The following is a 21,452-nucleotide window of genomic DNA, read 5'->3' as shown; positions in this document are numbered from 1 at the left end:
CCACGGTCGCCCTAAATAAAGATTTGACCTCAGTGTGCTCAGTGTTCCTGTCTATTCCTAACATATTCCTAACACGATAGCTGCACTTTAGAGCTCTAAAACTGGAACTGACACATAAAAATACTGAGAACACAGACTAGCAGCCACTGCATGGCCTCGAGTACGTATGTGGTGCGTTCAAAGAGCATCAGCATAGACATGGTGGGTTCAACAATATAGGACATAACAATTTCTATGGCGACAATACTATCAATGAATGAGCCATAACATTTTAGCCATGTAAACATGTTATCAGTGGGCTTTCCAACAACTTGCATTGATCATTAAAGGATAAAATACGTGAGTCGAGGTCACTACGAGCCATGCGAGGGTCAAACATGGCAGAGAACCTTCCAGCAGCATCTTGGTTTATAATCCGCCTTTGGATCATCAGTTTAGGAGATGAAGGATCCAAGTAAAATAACAAGTTAAAAAATATGCAGCTATGGTCACTCACATGGACATCCTCCACACATACATCATGTATATTTAAACCCAGGGAGAAAACAAGATCCAGTGTGTGACCCTTTGTATGTGTGGGGCCAGAAACATGCTGCCTAAAGTTAAAAGACTCAGTGACAGTGATGAGCTCAGCAGCAGTGTTACAGGATGCTTCATCAATATGACGGCTCAAATCTCCCAACCTTCTCCAATGAAATGATGGATGTCAGAAGGTCATTAAATTCAGTTAGAAAGACCCCATCAGGTAGAATAAAATACAATAACTGGTTTTTAGAGAACTGACCATCATCTGTGACTCAAATGCAGAAAAGGAGTCCAAGGTCATCAGACTGCATGTGAATCTGTCCTGGTAAACAACAGCGAGTCCTCCACCACGTCCTAAAAGACGCGGAGTTCAGATGACGGAGCAGCCAGCCGGGCAGATTTCATTCAAGTGGACATAATCAATGTTCCCTCTAAGCTGCGCACGGGCGCAATCCGCTGACACGCTCTCTGCACACAGAGTATCTGCATTGCGCACAAAAAGATATCTAACAGGCTGTGAAGCTCCTGAACTCTCTGCCCCCCTCTCACGGACAATAACCATATCCAACTTCTTAATAGCAATGAACTGGTCTGCATTGGTGCATCATATCTTTATTCTCTTCCCCCTCCTGCCCCCCCCCCCCCCCCCCCTCCTTCTTAAATAGATAACTATCATATCTGATATCATATCTCACAGTACAATAATATTGAATGGGTTGCATTGTTGTACTTTGTCATGTTTCTCAGGTCTTTGTCTGATTTTCTACGAACATTACTTGTCATGTTCTCATGTTGTTGCTAAGGATTGTCTTATTGCATTGGAGTCACACTGGGTTAAATATGTACACTTGGGTTTTAAGGGGTATTTATTATTTTCTTCTTTTTTTTTTGGGTTGTATGGAAGCCCCAAACGCAATTTCATTGTTCTTGACAATGACAATAAATAAATAAATACTAAATACTAACCTGAATTGAAATTAAAATAAATACGTTAACAATTCTGCTTTGCAGTGTTAGTCAGTGACTGGCTGCTCCAGTATTTAGAACGATGCCGCCTTATCCCATAGTCCAGCCAATGATTCACATTCGTATATACGCAGCTAATCAACGTCGCTGACGGGCTATGACAGCGTCCTCATGTGCCGACACCGGTGTTTTGGTTGATGTAGAGTGAAGCCACGTTAATGACAACGTGATCCAGTGATCCAAGGGACCGCTCAGGGAGTTTGTGTGTTCGCTCAGACACATGAAACATTAGAGGGAACATTGGACATAATTCTTATTTTGCTGCCACGTCTCAGTCAGACACATGAAATCTAGAGACTCTTTAATAAAGAGATCGCTTAGAATAAATGATTTGTTTGTTATGGAGCGAACGTTAAGCGGGGCCAACCGAGTTGATGACGGTCGATCTGCAAAATCAACAGCTGACTGCAGCGGCACTTGAAATAAAGACAATGCAGACCTGTGGACCTGCTGGGCAGGGCAGCGACTCCAGAGCTGGGGGAAGCAATGATCGATGAGCAGACATAGCTGTTATCAATAAAAACAGTGAACGTTTGACGGACACACCGTGAGAAAAACTGCTTCTGAGCCACAGAGCCCAGGTCCCAGTCACCGGCGTAACATATTAACTAAATGTCAGGAGAGGAAGTGGACGCAGGCACCAGGATTCTCCCCACAGCCAAGAAGCTAGCCTCTGGTAGCTTCTCAGTTTCACCTGGACGTCGGCCCTCGTTCCCCTTTTCCATCTCTTGAGGGTGAAAGTCCTGCGGGTTGTGAAGAGTAGCACACCAGGGGAGGAAGAGTTTTTCTGTTCAGCTGTTACAGTAGCTCTCCACTGAATCTTTGATGTTAAACCCTTTAAGACGCTTGAACACTGCTAGCACGGCGCCCACAGAAACGCAAAGCAGGAGATGAAGCATCGCTGAATATGTTTCCAAACCAACTTCATTCTAAGCCAAAGACTAGAAAATATGGTGAAGCAAATCTGCCCTTTGGCTTCACCTGCACAGGTGCTGAGGTAGGTCCCTGCGTCGGGAGCAGCGCTGGGCTCTTCCAATCATGGACAAACAGGATCCCACATTCTTAATTTTTAGTTCACAAACACTTGTTGTAGTGACTAACTACTCCTGACATTTTGGAGATGTTTGCTCTTTATAGAGTAAAGTTACAGCGGGATACAAATAACATCAGGCTGATCCTGCCACGATTTGTTCCCTCGATTCAAATCACAGACAAACAGGATCCCACAGCTGTTTATGTTTTTGAACCCATTTTGCACAGAGAGGCATTTTTTGAAAATGACAGCAATGTTGATTAGTATTACAGAAGAAGAAAAAACAACTACCCGTGACGCCTTTGTAAATGGAGGGACAGTAACTGCGTGTGAAACCTGCAGATACTCAGAGTAACAGTATTTTGTCTCTGTCTGCCATTCTGCAATTCATCTCACATAAACAATAACGTGACGTGAAAAAAGGCGCAACCTTTGACGTTGCCAGATGAACTCTGTATTCCTCGTCCGCAAAAAAGGAGTTTTAAAAAAATCTCAGTTTTTGGTGATTTGAAACGCTGTTTGGATGAAACAGCTGCGTTTTCAAAAATACCAGTGTAGGTGCGGACGTAGCGTAAAAGATTTAGTAGTTTATTTTCTTACTACCTGTAATTTATTGCAGATTACTTGTATTTGCTTAATTGTTTACTAAATGTTTGAGGTGTGAAATAAACCGCAATGGAGCAAAATATGGGCGTGTGTGGTTGGAGGATGTGTTAGTGCGTGTGCGTGCTGTTCACGCGCCGGGGGGGAGGCGAACGTTTTTCGTGTAAAACAAAGGGGGGCCCAGCAAAAAAAGTTTGGGAACCACTGCTGTAGTGCCATTTTGGGGAGCAGTTCAAGTTGCTATACATCAATACAACCGTTATAGCCCAAATTTTAATAATATGTATGCATTCAGTCCATAGTAACTACATATACATATATACATATACAGCAAAAAGTGCAATAAACTAGAACAAATTGAAAATTGTTTTGTTTTGTATTTTTACATATAGTTGTAGATGTCCGTACAAACAAACAAACAGGCAACCAACACATCACATACACACTCCAAAATAATATAATATAATATAAGCCTGAGAAAACAACCTAGATTTTTCATCAAAAAAGTACAATGTGCAATGGCAACAACACATATGGTTCAGTGTTATTAACTATGATAATAGCAGTAGGTACAAAAGACAATCTATGTCTCTTTGTCTTCACTGCAGGCACTTTATAACGACGACCTGATGGAAGCAGTTGAAAATCATTAAAGAGAGGATGATCTGAACACAACATGACAGAGGTCGCCTTCCTCAGCACCTGCCTGTTATAAAAGTCCACAAGCTGGACCTGAGACCTCCCTGAAATCTTACCAGCCACTTTAACCAGGTTGTTAAGTCTGGTCTTATTATTCAGAGACATATTACCGTACCAAGCAATGATACAGAAAGTTAAAACAGATTCAATAAAACTTTTATAAAAAACGAGTCATCATTGCAGATGAAACATTGAAACCTCTCAACCTCCTTAAAAAGTCTTTGTTGAACCTTTTTCACTGTAGCAGCAAGATGTGACTCAAAGCACAGAGCTTTATCAAGAACAACCCCCAAATACTTATAACTGTCCACCAGTTCAATGGCTGCACATTTACCACTGTAAGCGCAGGATGAGGGGATGTCTCCCTGAAGTCAATAACCATGTCCTTGGTTTTCAAGGTGCTGATCATTAAGAAGGACTGATCACACCACGAAACAAACTCATCCACAACAGGCCCATGGGAATCCTCTTCACCATGAAGGAGGCTTACAATGACTGTGTCATCTGCGTATTTAATGAAATGCCTGTTGGCCTGTGTACTGCGACAGTCATTAGTGTACAAAATATACAGTAGAGGAGAGAGACAACAACCTTGCGGTGAGCCAGTGGAAGAGTTCAGCTGTTTGGAAAAACAGCCGTTCACTCTCACACACTGAGATCTGTCAGTTAAAAAGTTTAAAACCCAACCAACGAGATTAAGATCAAGTGTAAACTGGTTAAGAAGTTTATCAGCTAAAAGATGTGGCTGGATAGTATTAAAAGCTGAAGAAAAATCAATAAATAAGAGCTGAGCATGAGCTTTGGCGCCATCAAGATGGCGATAAAGGAAGTTCAACAGAGTGACCACTGCATCATCAACACGTCTACGAGGCCTGTATGCAAATTGTAGAGGGTCTATAAGCTTCTCTACTTGCTAACTGAGAGTCTGAACTAAAACCAGGAAGACTTATCTTATTACAGTCACTGTAACAGTGACCAGTCGTGTGTTTCATGCCTGCCCAGGCCACCCTTAAGTTATTGCTACCCATCTCCGCCTCTACCTTATCCTTGTATTTTACTTTGGCTTTTTTAATTTCTGATCTGATCTCCTTCCTAATTTCTCTAACTTTCAAGATATTCCCTTCAATAAAAGCTTTTTTCCTTTCATGAATCAGCCTCATAAGACCTTTTGAAGACCATGGTTTGTTATTAGGAAAAAAATGGAGATGGTGTCAGTCGCATTCTTAGGATTCGCTTTAGGGTGGATGTAAACAATGGTGACGTTGATCTGTGGGAATTCCCTCGGCAGATAAAACGGCCTCAAAGACACAGAGAGGAGCTCAATGTCAGGCAGACACACTTGTCTACGAACGGTCACATTTTTACACCATTTCTGATTTATATACAAACACACTCCTCCTTGAGATTTCTGGGTAGCTCCGGGGTCTCGATCCAAACGTATAGGAAACCCGAAGCCATTTAGTTCCAGAGAACAATCAGGGTCAGAGTCCTTGAGCCAAGTCTCTGTGAATGCCATTAGACATGTATCCCTGTAGCCACGCAAGTGTGCGACATTCAAATGCAGTTCATCCAATTTACTCCTCAGAGACTGCACATTAGCCAGGATTATTGATGGTAAAGGAATGACTCCAAACAACCGTCAGGATTGCCAATAAAATCATGCGAAATAAAAAACCCATCTTCGTTAAAAGAAGTTCCACAAAGCACAAGCCGATGCTATAGAATTTCCTCAGGCAAAAAAATATATATATAAAGGAATAAAAGAATGAAATAAAATAAGTTAAAACACTGACACTGACAGAGAGAGACAACCTGCTGGTCGCCACAAGAGCAGCGCCCCTCTTTCTAGTCTAGTCTAGACTGAGAATGCATCAAGACCACTCACTCACCCTTCCCTCCTGCCTCTCAGCTGCTGAAACTCACAGTTTGTTACCACGGAAGAGTCACTCCTTCATCTGAGATGAAGCCTGATAGTCTGACTGATGCAATATAACATTCAGTCTACACTTTGTTTTTGTGCAAAGATGATAAAGAGGAAATACTAATAACATAAACAAAAATAAATGTCCAATTTAGAAATCTTATTCTTTTTTGCTCTATAAAATAGTTGTTTTTATTTTTCAGTCACTCATCGTAGCAGTAGGATTTACATGAAAATAAAAACAAATTAAGTTTGAGAGAAAAAGTACATTTTTGGCACTCTCTGGGCAACTGACTCAGAGACTCAAATGACTTAAAAAATCCGATTCATTTTGGTGAGTGACTCATTTAAACTCGATTCGATAAAAAGAATCAAATTTACCATCACTAATACAAATCCCTTTGGAGAAAACAGCTTTAAAATATGTATTGTTAAATTCCAGATGTTTCTTTGCAAGGAAAACTCAGACACTGAAACAATACCACCAGTAACCTCCTACATATGGAAATGTGGTGTCATTAAAGACATAATAATTTCATTAATACCCAATATCCAGCAAAATATGTAATTTGAACATTTTGTTCCTAACGAAATCAAATGTATATATTGTAGAAGATTAGCCAAATTTATGTAAAATGGCCAGTACATGAATTAAAAAAATAAATAAACAAAATCGTATGACTGTGACAAATTTTACACAGTAATTCAGTCTAATAATCCACTCAAATATAAATATAAGTTTAGCTAAAAGCTCTATAGATAAGTCAATCAATAATATAATTCACATTTTAAATGATCATATGTGTTAACGTTTGAATCCTGACCTGAGAGTTTCCACTGCACACTGTGAACTCTTTAGTCCAGCAGACAGAAGCTTCACTCCTGAATCCTGCAGGTCAGAGTTACTCAGGTCCAGCTCTCTCAGACTGGAGGACTGGGAGCTGAGGACTGAGCACAGAGCTTCACAGCTTCTCTCTGACAGGTTACAGCCACCCAGTCTGAAAAACAAAAGATAATCTATAATACTTATGTAAAGTTTGTTATTATATTACATGCCATCTTTTTATTTTTGATGAAACCTTAACATACTAAGATACAACATCATATGGATGAACTTGAATAAAATGTTTTTTTTTAATTATATCTTTATTTGGATTGGACAAGAAAAAACCATCTGCATAGCAGTATATGAATAACATGGGAACAAAGTCCTTCCAGGTTTTAGATTAAGTCCAGGAGAGCAAATGATAAACAAAGTGATCAGCGGGTGCATATTAACCTCCACTAGCTATTACTAGGACAGTTGCTCGCATGCTCTCCCAAAGGAGATATATAGAACACATTACATGGAACTATAAACACAAACTGGGAGGGGTGCCCATGCTGCAATCATTGTGAAGAAATAAGTAAATAAACAAGCAATAGTAATAGAAGTAAATGTAAAAAACAAACAAACAAAAAACAACCAAGTAATAGTGAGATCAAGTGAAGTCAGCCCTCGTGGGGGTGATGAATTGGATCCAATTGTTCCAAATTTGGTAGAATTTGGCTTTTTGATTTCTTAACAGATATGTAAGTTTTTCCATCCTAAATATCTCTAAAATGATCCCAAACCAGTCGTCTAGGGTAGGCTGGGCTGGGCTTAACCATCTTCTAGTAATTGTTTTTTTACTTGCCACCAAGAGTAATTGCACCAACTTAATCTCACTCCTACATTCCAGAAAGGGGACCAAACCCATGTATAAAACCTTAAAATCTAAAGGTATTTGAACGTTAAAGACTGCACTTAAGGAGACCTGAACGTTTTTTAACTTGGGACAGTCCCAAAAGACATGAAAATGGTTAGCAACAGTCGAGCCGCATTGTCTCCAGCATTGCATATAAGCCCCTTTGTACCTCTCCTGATATGGAGTCTTGAAGTACCTAATAATATTCTTCCAGCCATGTTCCTTCCAGCTCATAGAACTGGACGTGGACCACTGGCAGTACAAAACATTTTCCCACTCCCCCACAGAAATAGCAATCCCTGATTCCCTTTCCCATTTATCCTTAGTGTATAAAGTATTATCCTTGCTGGCACTAGAGAGGGCTTTGTATAGTTTAGAAATAGATTTAGTAGGGGTCATGGTTGTGGCATTTTTCAGGATGAGGAAAAAATGCAACTCAGCATCATTGAAGTCGGACAGTTTGCATTCATGATCAATATATGATCTCAGCTGTAAGTTTCTATGAAAGTTGTATTTTGTCAGGTTGTGATCGTCCCGTAAGGCCTCAAATCTGAGCACAATATTTCTATGAGTAAGAGAGAGGAATGTCGTAAGGCCATAGGATATCCATGCTTCAAAGTTAGAGTCGTGTCTGTTTGGAATAAAATCCGAGTCGAAAGCAACCCACCTGAAGATTTTTAGCATTTTGTGTATCCCACAGATGTTGATTACCTTCTGCCAAACTTGGAGGGTGTGGGTTAACCAGGGGTTCCCCAGCTTTTCCAGCCGGCACATTAGACCCTTATCTGCCATTACAGCTTGTAGGGGGAATCGGTCCAACAGGCTGGACTCCAGTTCCTTCCACCTAGCCGTGTATGTTTTGTTACACCAATATAAGAGGGGGGTTATTTGAGCGACATAATAGTAATTCCTGAGGCAGGGGAGACCCAGTCCTCTCTTTTCCTTGGGGAGCTGGAGGGTAGCATATTTAATCCTTGGCTTTCGGCCCTGCCAGATAAATCTGGAGATCCATTTGTCCCACTCAATAAATTGGTAATCGCTCACTTCTATTGGCAAGTTTCTAAAAAGATAAAGCAGTCTGGGGAGCGTGTCCATCTTGATTGCGGTTACCCGGGAGCTGAGACGCATAAAGGGGACCAGATTCCATCTGTGCAAATCAGCTTTTATACTTGCAGATATTGGCTCGTAGTTTACCTGAAAGAGCAGCGAGAGGTCCGCAGTCAAATATATTCCCAGGTACTTAATTTTCTCATTATCCCGATTTACTGTAAATTTGAGTAGAGATGTGTAATATTCTCCTAATGTTGTCAGTTGTTTGTCTATAGTGAATGAAACCAGTCTGATCTAAATCGATGAGGTCAGGTAAAAACTTCTCCAGTCTACGAGCAAGAATAGAAGTAAATAGTTTGTAATCCAAGTTAAGGACACTGATTGGTCGATAGTTTCCACATTCTCGTTTATCTTTCCCCTCTTTTGGGATAATTGAAATAGTTGCCTCCCTCCAGGAGGGTGGGATTTCTCCCTCCTGTAGGATGTAGTTAAATGACTTCAGCAATGTGGGGACTAGATCTGCCCTCAGGGTGCGATACCACTGAGAACTGAACCCGTCCGGCCCAACTGCCTTACCTGGTTTTAATCTGGAAAAAGCATTAATTTCTTCCACTAAAATGGGATGTGTTAGAAGCTCATTTTTGAGAGACGGGAGTGAAGGTAATTCTAGAGAGCTAAGAAAGGCATCAGTACAATTCTCCTCCGTAGCATTGGGCTGTGAGTACAGCTCCCTAAAGAAGGTCTCAAAACATTTCTGAATGTCTTCTAATTTTGATTCCAGAATATTAGTCTTGGGGTCCTTGATTTGGTATATCGTACTTTCCTCTAGTTGTTTGCGTTATTTATGTGCCAGATATTTTGCAGATTTCCCTCCTGTCTCATAGTATTTTTGCCTCAAAAAAATTAAGTTATTTTGGGCCTCCTGGGTGTAAATATCATTAATTTCATCCTGTATTTTCCTGATATCCTGCTTTACAGTAGGATTTGCGGTGTTTATGTCTTCCTATTCTTTCAACTTTAAATTTGCCTGTAGTTCTGCTAATTTTTGCCCTTTGATTCTCTTTAAGTGGGAGGCGATAGAAATTAATGTACCTCTCATTACTGCTTTGAGCGTATCCCAAAGAATAGCTGGAGATACCTCTCCTGTGTCATTAACATCTAGAAATTCTTTAATGTCTACCTTTAATTTGGAAACTATGGCAGGATCATTAAGGTGCGATAACAATTTCCACAGTGTGGTACATTTTTTCCTAGCCACCTGCAAAGATAGAGAGATAGGACTGTGGTCAGATAGATCTCTTGTTAATATGTCACAGTCTTTGACCCTAAACCTATCAACTTTAAACATAAAAAAGTAGTCCAGCCTTGCATACACTTTAAAGGAACCAGAGTAATGAGTGAAATTTCTGGTAGATGCGTAGCGGTCCCTCCATACATCTATTATCCCCATCTCTACCATATAGGAATTGACTTTTCTAGTAAGTGCTGTTACCTGGTTGGTCGGGGAGGAGGAGTCTAGTTTAGGGTCAAGTCTAAAGTTAAACCCCCCCCACAGACAACTATCCCCTGAGAATCCACCAATAAATCAAACATATTCCTATAGAATAGCCAATCGCTCCCGGGGGGAGCATAAACATTTAAAATTGTGATTTCAGACCCCTCTATCCATTCTGTTATTCTAACCAATCTGCCTTCCTCGTCACAGAGTTCTTAGATATGTTCATAGTTAAGTGTACCAGAGATAAGTGTAGCCACACCCCTCTTGTGTTTGGACTTAACGGAAGAGGAGAATACATATTTAAAACCCTTTCTTTTCAATCTCAAGTGATCTACTTGGTTCATGTGTGTCTCCTGAAGTAATGCAATCTGGGCCTTCTCCTTCCTTAGTTTGGACAGTATCTTATTCATCTTAATCACGTTCAGAACCCTGTTAACATTAAAAGAGATTACTTTCACTGACTCACTTTCCATGAAGATATATTAAGTTACCACAGCGCATAAACTCAATAGCAGCAGGCAACCCCCTCTTAAAACAGTAACAAGTGAAAAAAGTTAGGAATGAACTGAAAACATTTGAACATAACTGGAGCTTGAAAGCTCCTAAGCTGGCTTCTGACAGTGGAGCACTTCCACTGACACCCTCACAACTTGAAGGGAAACCCCTTATTACCCCCTGAGTTAGGGGGCTTTCCACTGCGACGTCACTCACAGCACGAGAAGCCCCACCCATTTTAGCTCGACAGTAACCATATTTCACCATGTTGTCCATAGCTAATACATAACATTAAATTCGTTCTCTTCACGTCTGTATACTTGCAGCTTCTCTCTATATCCCGCAGCTCCTCGGATCTGACGCGGACGCCGACCACCAACTCCCCGCCACAGCGGGCATCTTTGTAGTTTTTCTCTGGGGGTTGCCGGTGGTGTAATCACCTTTACCGGCAGGCCCCGACTCGCCAGGTCAGCCGTTGCCTCCTCCACCGTGTTGTAGGTTTTCACTCCTTCTTCGAAAAAAACCTTAAGGCGCGCTGAGTAGAGGGTCCTAAACCGTACATTCTTCTCTTTTAGGACCTTTCGTGCCTCTGCATACTCCTTCCTCATAGCCATGATCTCAGGGGGGTAATCGTGGTCGAGGTTGATCTTGCTGGAATTCAGCATAAAACCTTTCTTTTGCCAAGCGAGCCTCAGCACTTCTTCTTTAACCGTGAAGCACAGGAATTTTACCAGGATCGATCTGGGTTGGGAGCCGTCCGGAGGGAGTAATGATAACACTCTGTGTGCTCTCTGAATTTGTAACGGTGTTGATGGTGGGATGGCGAGATTCTCCCGGAGTAGCTTCTCCACAAAGTGGGCCATAGATGGAGCTCCCGATTCTTCTCCCTCCGGCACCCCGTACAGTCTGAGCGACTCCCTCCTCGAGTAAGCCTCCAGTGATGTTAGTTTTGTTTGAAACTTTTCCTGCATGCTTTCTTCCATTTGCGCAACATCTCTAAAGTTAGAAATATCCTGTCTCAGAGTGACGCTGAAAAACTAGTTCATGCATTTATTACTTCCAGGCTGGACTATTGTAATTCGTTATTATCAGGATGTCCAAAAAACTCCCTGAAAAGCCTTCAGCTAATCCAAAATGCTGCAGCAAGAGTCCTGACAGGGACTAGAAAGAGAGAGCAGATTTCTCCTGTATTGGCTTCCCTTCATTGGCTTCCTGTTAAATCCAGAATTGAATTCAAAATCCTGCTCCTCACATACAAGGTCTTAAATAATCAGGCCCAATCTTATCTTAATGACCTTGTAGTACCATATCACCCTATTAGAGCACTTCGCTCTCACACTGCAGGCCTACTTGTTGTTCCTAGAGTATTTGAAAGTAGAATGGGAGGCAGAGCCTTCAGTTTTCAGGCCCCTCTTCTGTGGAACCAGCTTCCAGTTTGGATTCAGGAGACAGACACTATCTCTACTTTTAAGATTAATCTCATATTTCCATTAAAAGTGTTGAATTTGACTGTTTGATGTTCTTTATGATCTCTGGCACCAGTTCATCTGTAGGCCGAGCTCAATCCATCCATTTAGTGAAATTATGTTTAAAGGTCTCCTTGTTTTCTGAGCGTGCACAGATCCTGAAGCAGAAAGCCTGGGTTAATAGAGAAATGATCATCACTGTGATGATGCTCATCATCTCTGACTGGGATTTGAGGTTTTGTCAAAGCAGCAAAGAAAGCCTGGCTATGTTGGACTGGGTGTGGAAGCAGCTCCCAGTTTGAGTTCAGGAGACAGACACTATCTCTACTTTGAAGATCAGCTTCAAACTTTCCTTTTTGCTAAAGCATATAGTTAGGGCTGGGCCAGGTGACCCTGAATCCTCCCTTAGTTATGCTGCAATAGACGTAGGCTGCCGGGGATTCCCATGATGCATTGAGTTTTTCCTTTCCAGTCACCTTTCTCACTCACTATGTGTTAACAGACCTCTCTGCATTGAATCATATGTGTTATTAACCTCTGTCTCTCTTCCACAGCATGTCTTTATCCTGTCTTCCTTCTCTCACTCCAACCAATCACAGCAAATGGCCCCGCCCCTCCCTGAGCCTGGTTCTGCCAGAGGTTTCTTTCTGTTAAAAGGGAGTTTTTCCTTCCCACTGTCGCCAAAGTGCTTGTTCATAGGGGGTCATGTGATTGTTGGGTTTTTCTCTGTATTTATGAAGTGCCTTGAGGTGACTTTTGTTGTGATTTGGCGCTATATAAATAACATTGAATTGCATTGTTAGTATCTCAGACAAAATCTCGTCTGTGTTCTGGAGCTTATCTTTGTGTTCTGCAACCCTGGTTTCCACATCATTAAGCCGCGCATTGGCTTTATCCAACTCACCCCTTATTTCCACCAGTTGCGCTTTCGTGTCTTTTCGAAATTCTTTCACCTCTTTCCCAACGCCTCTCAGTTCTTTCAGTATCAGCGTCAAACTTGCTGGGTCAACCTCATCTGTCCCAGAATCCTCGCGGCTAGGAGTGGGAGAGTGGCCTCGGCTAGCCCCATAGGGGCTAACGTTAGCCCCTTCTGTTAGCTGCACATTGCCATCTTCCACGTTTTCAAACGTTAACTTCTTAGCTATTTTGTTCTTTCTGGACATCATTTAAACCCCTTTTTCCTCTTTATGTGCACTTAGATAGTGTATTAATTTACTTGGGGCAGTTTTAATAAGTTTCAGTCGAGAGCTCTCGTACTAGGTGTCCATCCCCACGAGCGCCGGAACCGGAAGCCTTGAATAAAATGTTTAATTGGTTCATTTAAAAAAAACAAAATGTCAATTGATCTGACCTCAGAGTATTTAGTTTACAGTTTAAACTTTGTAGTCCAGCAGACAGAATCTTCACTCCTGAATCCTGCACATTTTTGATACTCAGGTCCAGCTCTGTCAAAGTAGAGGACTGAGAGCTGAGCATTGAGGACACAGCTTCACAGTTTTCCACTAGAAGTTCACAGACGTTGAGTCTGAAAATGAAAACATGAACAAAGACTGATGTTAAAGTGTAATCAGGGTACAATAACTAATCTTATATTTTAAGAATCCTTGTTGTTTTATGCTGAGCAGATGTGGTACGAAACAACAGTAAATTGATCAAGTTTACCTCTACTGTTTAAATTGCTGGATTTATTTTCTCAGTTAAAAACAAAACAAAACAAACAAACAAAAGAAAAAAGAATACAAATCGGTCAGACCTCAGAATATTCAGTTTGGCGTGTGGACTCTCCACTGCAGCAGACAGAAGCTTTACTGCTGAAGCCTTCAGGCTGTCGGTACTCAAGTCCAGCTCTCTCAGACTACAGGACTGGGAGCTGACCACTGACAACAAATCTCTACAGACTTTCTCTGACAGCTTACAGCTGCTCAGCCTGAAAAAAATAACAAGAACAACAAAACAATAATATTTATTATCAAATAAAATCTCTTTATATGTTGAATCTAAGTAATCAAATGTGTACAAATGAGTACACTACAATGCACAATTAAATAAAAAAAATGTTCAAGAATTTAAGTGTAACAGAAGAAAAATATTTCAAATTAAACACAATTATTCCAATGTATGTAAATGGAAACCAGTGAAGACCAGGTTGATTTAGTGACAGTAGTTCAGTGTCTGCTGGCACAGGCCTGTGAGTACTGCAGTATTACACTTACTACAGTACTGCTGGTCACTTTATTAATTCTAATATGTGTGATTACTGTAAATGTAGTTATAAATAATGTATCACATCCTGGACTCTCATTTCATTTTCTGTCTAAAAGCTGCTTTGGCTCATTCCCCTTTAAAGCCCCGCTCTCCCTAAAGGCCAACTTTATTTTGATTGGATGATTTCATAAAGCACGCTGAAGGGCAGTAGCCAGTTATCATGAGCTCCATCTCCTCAACCTTCTGGTTTAGAAATTATAAGAAACTGTATACCTCATAAAAACCCGTCTTGATCCATGCTCAATCATCCAGGTTAGTAAATCCCAAAAGTTGATTCTGTTCATCTGGACGTAGCGCTTTCAGTGGGAGAAACATTTCGTCACTCATCCAGGTGACTTCGTCAGTCTCAGCTGACTTCTGGTTTCCAACCCTATAAAAAGTACATTTGCATAATGACTGAAACCAGCCCACTGAAGGAACAATAAGGCTGGGAGGTCAGTTCCTTGACCATTAGGTTTGAGTCATTATGCAGATGTACTCTTTATAAGATTGGGGAAAGCTGCAGTCAGCTGAGCCTGAAGAAGTCATCTTGATGAGTGACAAAATGTTTCTCCCGCTGAGAGCGCTACGTCCAGATGAACAGAATCAAACTTTGGGGGCTCATAAAATCATGATTAGAAATCTTCTCAGATGTATTTTTACATTTTAGATCCACAGCAACAAAGTTCACAGCAGGATGTCTCTGTTCAGTAATTATTATGCCCATTACCTGCAAACTGTGAGGTACGCAGGTAATGTCAGGTAAACACTAGCTGTCTGAAACTGTTCCTGTTAAATGTGTGTATAAAGGAAATAAGCTGAAATACAGAGACTGGGTGGATCTGTGCTTTGACTTTGACACCAAAAATTTCTTCCTGTTAAAAGGGAGTTTTTCCTTCCCACTGTCGCCAAAGTGTTTGCTCATAGGGGGTCATATGATTGTTGGGTTTTTCTCTGTATCTATTACTGTACGATCTACTGTACAATATAAAGCGCATTGAGGTGACTGTTGTGATTTGGCGCTATATAAATAAAATTGAATTGAATTGAATTACATCCCATTTCAGGTACCTAGAACCTGAACCTTCTCTGGAAACCTGGGACGCTGGCGGGTTTCTCTTGCTTACCTATCTGCTCATCCTCTTTCTTTCTGCTCGCATGATGATTTCCTGGTTGAGTTTGTAAAGACTTTTGCTCAGGACCTTCTTGCTGTGCGGCAACAGTGCTAACCACCGTCCGCTGTATGTTTTTCAGTCATTAAATCAAACCATGAAAGATCAGCTTGCTTCTCGTGATGAACCTGTCTGTTTTCGATTCCACACCAGGGTCTGCCCACTGGAAAGTTCAGGGATAAGGGTGGAGGATACTCACACAAACATAAAAACCCAGATTGCAACTCCAACTCTCTGTTCTACTTAACCAGACCTTTCAGGCTCTTGTTCAATTAGAACCTCATGGAGTCTGAGTTAGCGAGACAGTTAAACATCCCTCTATGCCCCCTTAATCCGCCCATTCCCACTAAGTCATTAAATAACCGAGTGTCCCCTCACATAACTCAGCGCACAGAGCCTGTCACCCCTGGCAATCACAAGAAAACACTTACCTTTTTTGCTTTTCATGCACCTCACAAACCACTCATACTCGGGTTTCCTTGGCTAGAATTACATAACCCCCACTTAGACTGGTCAGGTCAGAGGGTAATCAGTTAGAGTTTGTTCTGTCATTCAAATTGCCTTGTTTCTGCCCGTCCACCGGAACCTGTGGAACCATCAACCAACACTGAGACTGTTTTAGATCTCTCCTCTGTCCCCACCAAATGTCATGATCTTCAGGAAGTATTTAGCAAAAGTAAAGCGCTTTCACTGCCACCTCACAAACCACAGGACAGCACCATAGAACTACTCTCTGGCTCCACCCGGCCTTCTAGCTGGCTGTATAACCTGCTTAGACCTGAGTGTGCGGCTATGGAAAAGTACATTAAGGAATCCCTCGGTGCAGGCATAATCCAACGATTGTCATCTCAAGTTGGAACTTCTTTTTTGTGGGGAAAAAGGATGGCTCTCTCTGGCCATGCATTTACTTCAGGGGCCTCAGTGATATTACCATCAAGAATAAGTACCTATTACCTCATTAGCTCTGCTTTCAGGCCATTTCACAGTGCCACTGGATTTACAAAACCCCACATCCGCAACGCTTACCACTTTTTCCAGATCAATCAGGGAGACAAGTGGAAGACCGTTTTAAACATGCCATTGGGGGACTACGAGTATTTGGTCATGCCGCCTGGGTTAACTAATGCTCCCGCAATGTTTCAAGATTAGTTAACGATGTCCTCCGGGAATTCCTTGACAGGTTCGTATTGGTGTATCTGGATGATATCCTCATTTTTCCCAAAACCTGCGAGGAACATCAGTCTCATGTCCATGCTATTTTTCCAACGTTTGCTGGAGAATAAACCTTATGTCAAAGCAGAAAAGTGTGAATTCCATTCCTCATCAATAACTTTTTTCAGTTACATTTTGGCACGGGGGCAGGTGAAGACGGATCTGGCAAATGTGAAAGCTTTAACAGAGTGGCCTACCCCTTGTACCCATTGTAGATTCAAGAAGCATCTCCAATGGGTTTTGGGAATAGCAAATTTTTATAGACTGTTCATTTTCAACTATAGTCAGGTAGCTGCACCACTCAAGTCTCAGCATGCATCTGGTCCCCCAAAGCTGAAACTGCATTCACCAAACTTAAGTATCTGTTCACCACGGCACCTTTTTGGTTCACCCTGATCACAGTTATCATTGCAAAGGTGGACACATCAGAAATTGGAGAAATAAGACATTGAAGATAACCTCGTTCACTTACTGTAACCTCCACCAGTGATCTTTCTGATGCTGCTCTACCTCTGTTACAGTGACTCAGATTACCATCAACCAAGACCCATTTCCGGAAACCTACCACAGAGCCCACTTCATGCTCACAGCTTCAAGTGCTTGACTTCCGCCATAGTTCACAGTTCATGTTAAAAAATTCCAAGTGTCAAGTTCCTGTGTGTAAATAAAGCCTTCACGTCTAGTAATATTCAGTTCCTTCACCTTTGTCTGTATTTTGGGTTCACCATGTTGTTCTGGCCACACCGAGGTAACAGATTTATATTTGAAAAACAGAGAGACATGGGGGATTGCAATAAAGATGAGACACAAACCAGACCTTAAAATAAGAACATCTGAAAACGATGTAGGTGCAGTCTGGTAGCTCAAGTATTTGCTTTAAAAAACAGAGCTAGACTCCTGGTTGTTGGAGACAAGTGAACAACTTGAGGATAATAAACCTGTCAGAGGGGCTGAAGGATCAGAGCTCATGTTCTTATAGGCTGGATCTGGATTGTGCTTTGATTCGAGTTGAAGACAAAAATATTTCAGAAATGCTGACATGTCCTGCTGGAGAGAAATATTTAAAGTATCATGACTATTTTAGTGACTATTTTTTAATTTTTCTAAAGTGGTAGTGTTCTTTGAACTGAGCACCTCTGATTTATTTCCCATGATTTTAAGAATGAAGCGATGAGTTCATGTTTACTTACAGAGCTTTGTTGGAGGCTTTGACCACTGGCAGCAGCCTCAGAAGAGCCTCATCTGAAGCAGAGTATTTCTTCAGGTCAAACACATCCAGATCTTCTTCTGATGACAGTAAGATGAAGACCAGAGCTGACCACTGAGCAGGAGACAGTTCATCTGTGGAGAGACGTCCTGATCTCAGGGACTGTTGGATCTTCTCCACTAGAGAACGATCATTCAGTTCATTCAGACAGTGGAACAGATTGATGCTTTTCTCTGCAGACAGATCCTCACTGAGCTTCTCCTTGATGTACTGGACTGTTTCCTGATTGGTCTGTGAGCTACTTCCTGTCTGTGTCAGCAGACCTCGTAGGAGAGTCTGATTGGTCTGCAATGAAAGACCCAGGAGGAAGCGGAGGAACAAGTCCAGGTGTCCATTTGGACTCTGTAAGGCCTTGTTCACAGCACTCTGGTAGAAGTGTGTCTCTGCAGATTCTCCTGTGTTAGACTTCTTGGGGGTTGTTTGTTCTTCCAGCAGATTGAGTCCAGAGTTGATGAAGGTCAGATGGACATGAAGAGCAGCCAGAAACTCCTGAACACTCAGATGGATGAAGCAGAACACCTTGTCCTGGTACAGTCCTCTCTCCTCTTTAAAGATCTGTGTGAACACTCCTGAGTACACTGAGGCTGCTCTGATATCGATGCCACACTCTGTCAGGTCTGATTCATAGAAGATCAGCTTTCCTTTCTGCAGCTGATCAAAAGCCAGTTTTCCCAGAGACTCCATCATCTTCCTGCTCTCTGAACTCCAGTGTGGATCTGTTGCACGTCCTCTATTATACTTGACCTTCTTCACTTTGGCCTGAACCACCAGGAAGTGGATGTACATCTCAGTCAGGGTGTTGGGCAGCTGTCCTCCCTCTCTGGTTTCCAGCACATCCTCCAGAACTGTAGCAGTGATCCAGCAGAAGACTGGGATGTGGCACATGATGTGGAGGCTTCGAGCTTTCTTGATGTGGGAGATGATCCTGCTGGCCTGCTCCTCATCTCTGAATCGGTTCCTGAAGTACTCCTCCTTCTGTGGGTCAGTGAACCCCCTGACCTCTGTCACCCTGTGAACATACTCAGGGGGGATCTGGTCTGCTGCTGCAGGTCGTGTGGTTATCCAGACGTGAGCATAGGGAAGAAGCGTCCCCCTGATCAGGCTTGTGAGAAGTACATCAACTGTGGTGGGCATCGTAATATCAGTCACACTCTTAGTGTTGTTGAAGTCCAGAGGACCTCGACACTCATCCAGACCATCAAAGATGAACACAACCTGGAAGTCTTCAAAGCTGCAGATTCCTGCTTCTTTGGTTTCAGTAAAGAAGTGATGAACAAGTCCCACCAAGCTGAACTTTTCCTCTTTCAGCACATTCAGCTCTCTGAAAGTGAATGGAAATATGAACTGGATGTCCTGGTTGGCTTTGTCTTCAGCCCAGTCCAGGCTGTATTTCTGTGTTAAGACCGTTTTCCCAATGCCAGCCACTCCCTTTGTCAGCACTGTTCTGATTGGTTCATCTCTTCCAGGTGAGGCTTTAAAGATGTCTTCTTGTCTGATGGTTGTTTCTGGTCTGTCTGGTTTCCTGGATGCTGTTTCAATCTGTCTGACCTCATGTTCATCATTGACCTCTGCAGTCCCTCCCTCTGTGATGTAGAGCTCTGTGTAGATCTGATTCAGAAGGGTTGGGTTTCCTGCTTTAGCGATGCCCTCAAACACACACTGGAACTTCTTCTTTAAGAGAGACTTGAGTTTAGGCTGACACTTCTGAAGAGCATCTGAATCAAAAAAAGGAAAAAAGAAGGAAAAGTACAAATCTGGTCTCAAGGAGCTATCTGACATACTTTGCCCTTTGTTGAGCCTATCATACATTTTAGTTTTTAATATACTCATTCTTCCAGAAATTCATCAAAAAGGCGCTACAGGAATTCCTAAATGTATTTCCTGAAAACAGCCACATTAAATGTTTTGAACCTCCACATCTGCATTGCTTTGCAGCTTTTCATATGTACCTGATGCCAACATGTGCAGGCTAAACAGGTTTATGCTTTCTGTGCCTCTTCTCCAAACTTTGTAACCAAAAAAAACAACATTGAAGTGTCATAATGTTCCCCACTGCTATGTTATTTAAAGACGCATCTGAGAGAGATTCATTAATTCTTCTCATATATTACAATGGCGAAAGACAATGTAAACCGTTTCTGGCCACACAAAACATGTGCTTTACTTTATTATATATAAATGTGGCATTTTTTTCATTAAACATTTAAGTCAAATGACCGATGCTTAAAGAGTGTCCTCTTGTTAGAGAAACACTCTGACTTTTCTTTTTTAAGGCAATCAGTTTGCATGGTTTTTAAAAGTAAAGAACACTTGTGTTTAATTAAATACAGCTCACATTAGATATAAGTAGTTTCACAGGTTTATGATGATCATCAAAATTCCTCCATGTAGTTTAGAAAATACATTTGCAGGCATGTAACAAATCCAAACATTCGTCGTAGAATGACGTTCTTGCCCTCTCCTTTTTCTTACAATGAATTCTGAGGTTTCACTTTCACATCTCAACAAACTGCAAGGTGACCATTTTTATTCATGGTATATGATGCATGACCTCACCTTGTTGAGCAGATGGATCAGAGTTCAAACGCAGCTGAGAGAAAAGAGAAGGATCTTTGATCTGAAGATGCTTGATTGTTATCTTGCATGCTTTGTCTCCTTTTTTCCTCACTGTGTCGATCAAGCTGCGTGCCTTGTCTGCTCTGAGTGGGTTCTTCTCCAGTATCGATTCTTCCTCCAACTTATTTAAGATACCATCACTTACAAGGGCCTCAAGGAGCAGTTTAAGGATTTCTATTGTTACCCTCCAGACAAAGGCTGACCGTACCCTGGCAAGCTCCTCCTCTACAGGAAGAAGAAAGAGACATAAACATGCTTCTCAGTCGAAATCATGTGAAAAATACAGTGGAACCCCGACTTACGAATACCCCATTTAACAAAAAATTCAAGTTATGAAGGCAATGAACGGCAATATTTCTGCCCATGGTACGGCAAAATGCCGGTGTAACGAAATCTGCTGGCTCTGATTGGCTGAGCCTACAATGCCCACAAGGCCTTCTGAATCATGTGACAACCCCTTGGCTTCCGTACTCGTGCTTCGCTGTTCCACTTGAACGACATATTGTTGTTCTAGTTAGCAATTAGCCTATCGTTCAGCATCACCTCACTCAAAAGGTGCAATGGCTGTTTCGACTTAAGAAAATTTTCGACTTACGAAAGACCCTCGGGAACGGATTAATTTCGTAAGTCGGGGTTCCACTGTATTTTAACTTTGTTCAATTAACACTTCAACATCTCATCAACAAATACTAAATTTTAGGGTGTGTAGGGTTAAAATGATGCCAGCTTAAAATGAAACCGAAGAAAAAATTGAAACTGAAAAATAATGAAAAATATGAAAAACAAAATCTTGTCATTCATATCCTGCATTCCAGATTAAGTTTAAAATAAGAACGAGTGCAAGTACGAACGTGAGAATTATGTATATTGTAATAGGTATATTGTACCTAAATGATAG

At 41.6% G+C, this 21,452-nt stretch overlaps 2 protein-coding genes across 2 annotated transcripts in view; both read right to left on the bottom strand.

Moving 5' to 3' along the window:
- The window catches only part of LOC146640611 (stonustoxin subunit alpha-like), a 129,029-nt gene extending 122,264 nt beyond the window's left edge, over positions 1 to 6,765 (bottom strand). The window contains exon 1 of the mRNA XM_085400029.1: positions 6,632 to 6,765. The gene's annotated coding sequence lies outside the window, so the exon portion shown is untranslated. The remainder of the gene's footprint in view (positions 1 to 6,631) is intronic.
- LOC146640606 (NLR family CARD domain-containing protein 3-like) overlaps positions 1 to 21,452 on the bottom strand; it is a 248,787-nt gene that overhangs the window by 818 nt on the left and 226,517 nt on the right. Inside the window, exons 4-8 of the mRNA XM_085399923.1 lie at positions 20,495 to 20,779; positions 17,862 to 19,653; positions 13,797 to 13,970; positions 13,395 to 13,568; positions 6,632 to 6,805 (exon numbers count right to left, since the gene is read on the bottom strand). Coding sequence (XP_085256049.1) covers positions 6,632 to 6,805; positions 13,395 to 13,568; positions 13,797 to 13,970; positions 17,862 to 19,653; positions 20,495 to 20,779 — 2,599 coding nt within the window. The remainder of the gene's footprint in view (positions 1 to 6,631; positions 6,806 to 13,394; positions 13,569 to 13,796; positions 13,971 to 17,861; positions 19,654 to 20,494; positions 20,780 to 21,452) is intronic.

This window comes from Rhamphochromis longiceps, unplaced genomic scaffold, assembly GCF_057381845.1.
Source record: "Rhamphochromis longiceps isolate RC_006_pf unplaced genomic scaffold, R_longiceps_female_GT1.1 unmapped_scaffold_4, whole genome shotgun sequence".
Lineage (NCBI taxonomy): Eukaryota > Metazoa > Chordata > Actinopteri > Cichliformes > Cichlidae > Rhamphochromis > Rhamphochromis longiceps.
The sequence above is the reverse complement of the archived record's forward strand: the minus strand, read 5'-3'. Positions and strand labels throughout refer to the sequence as shown.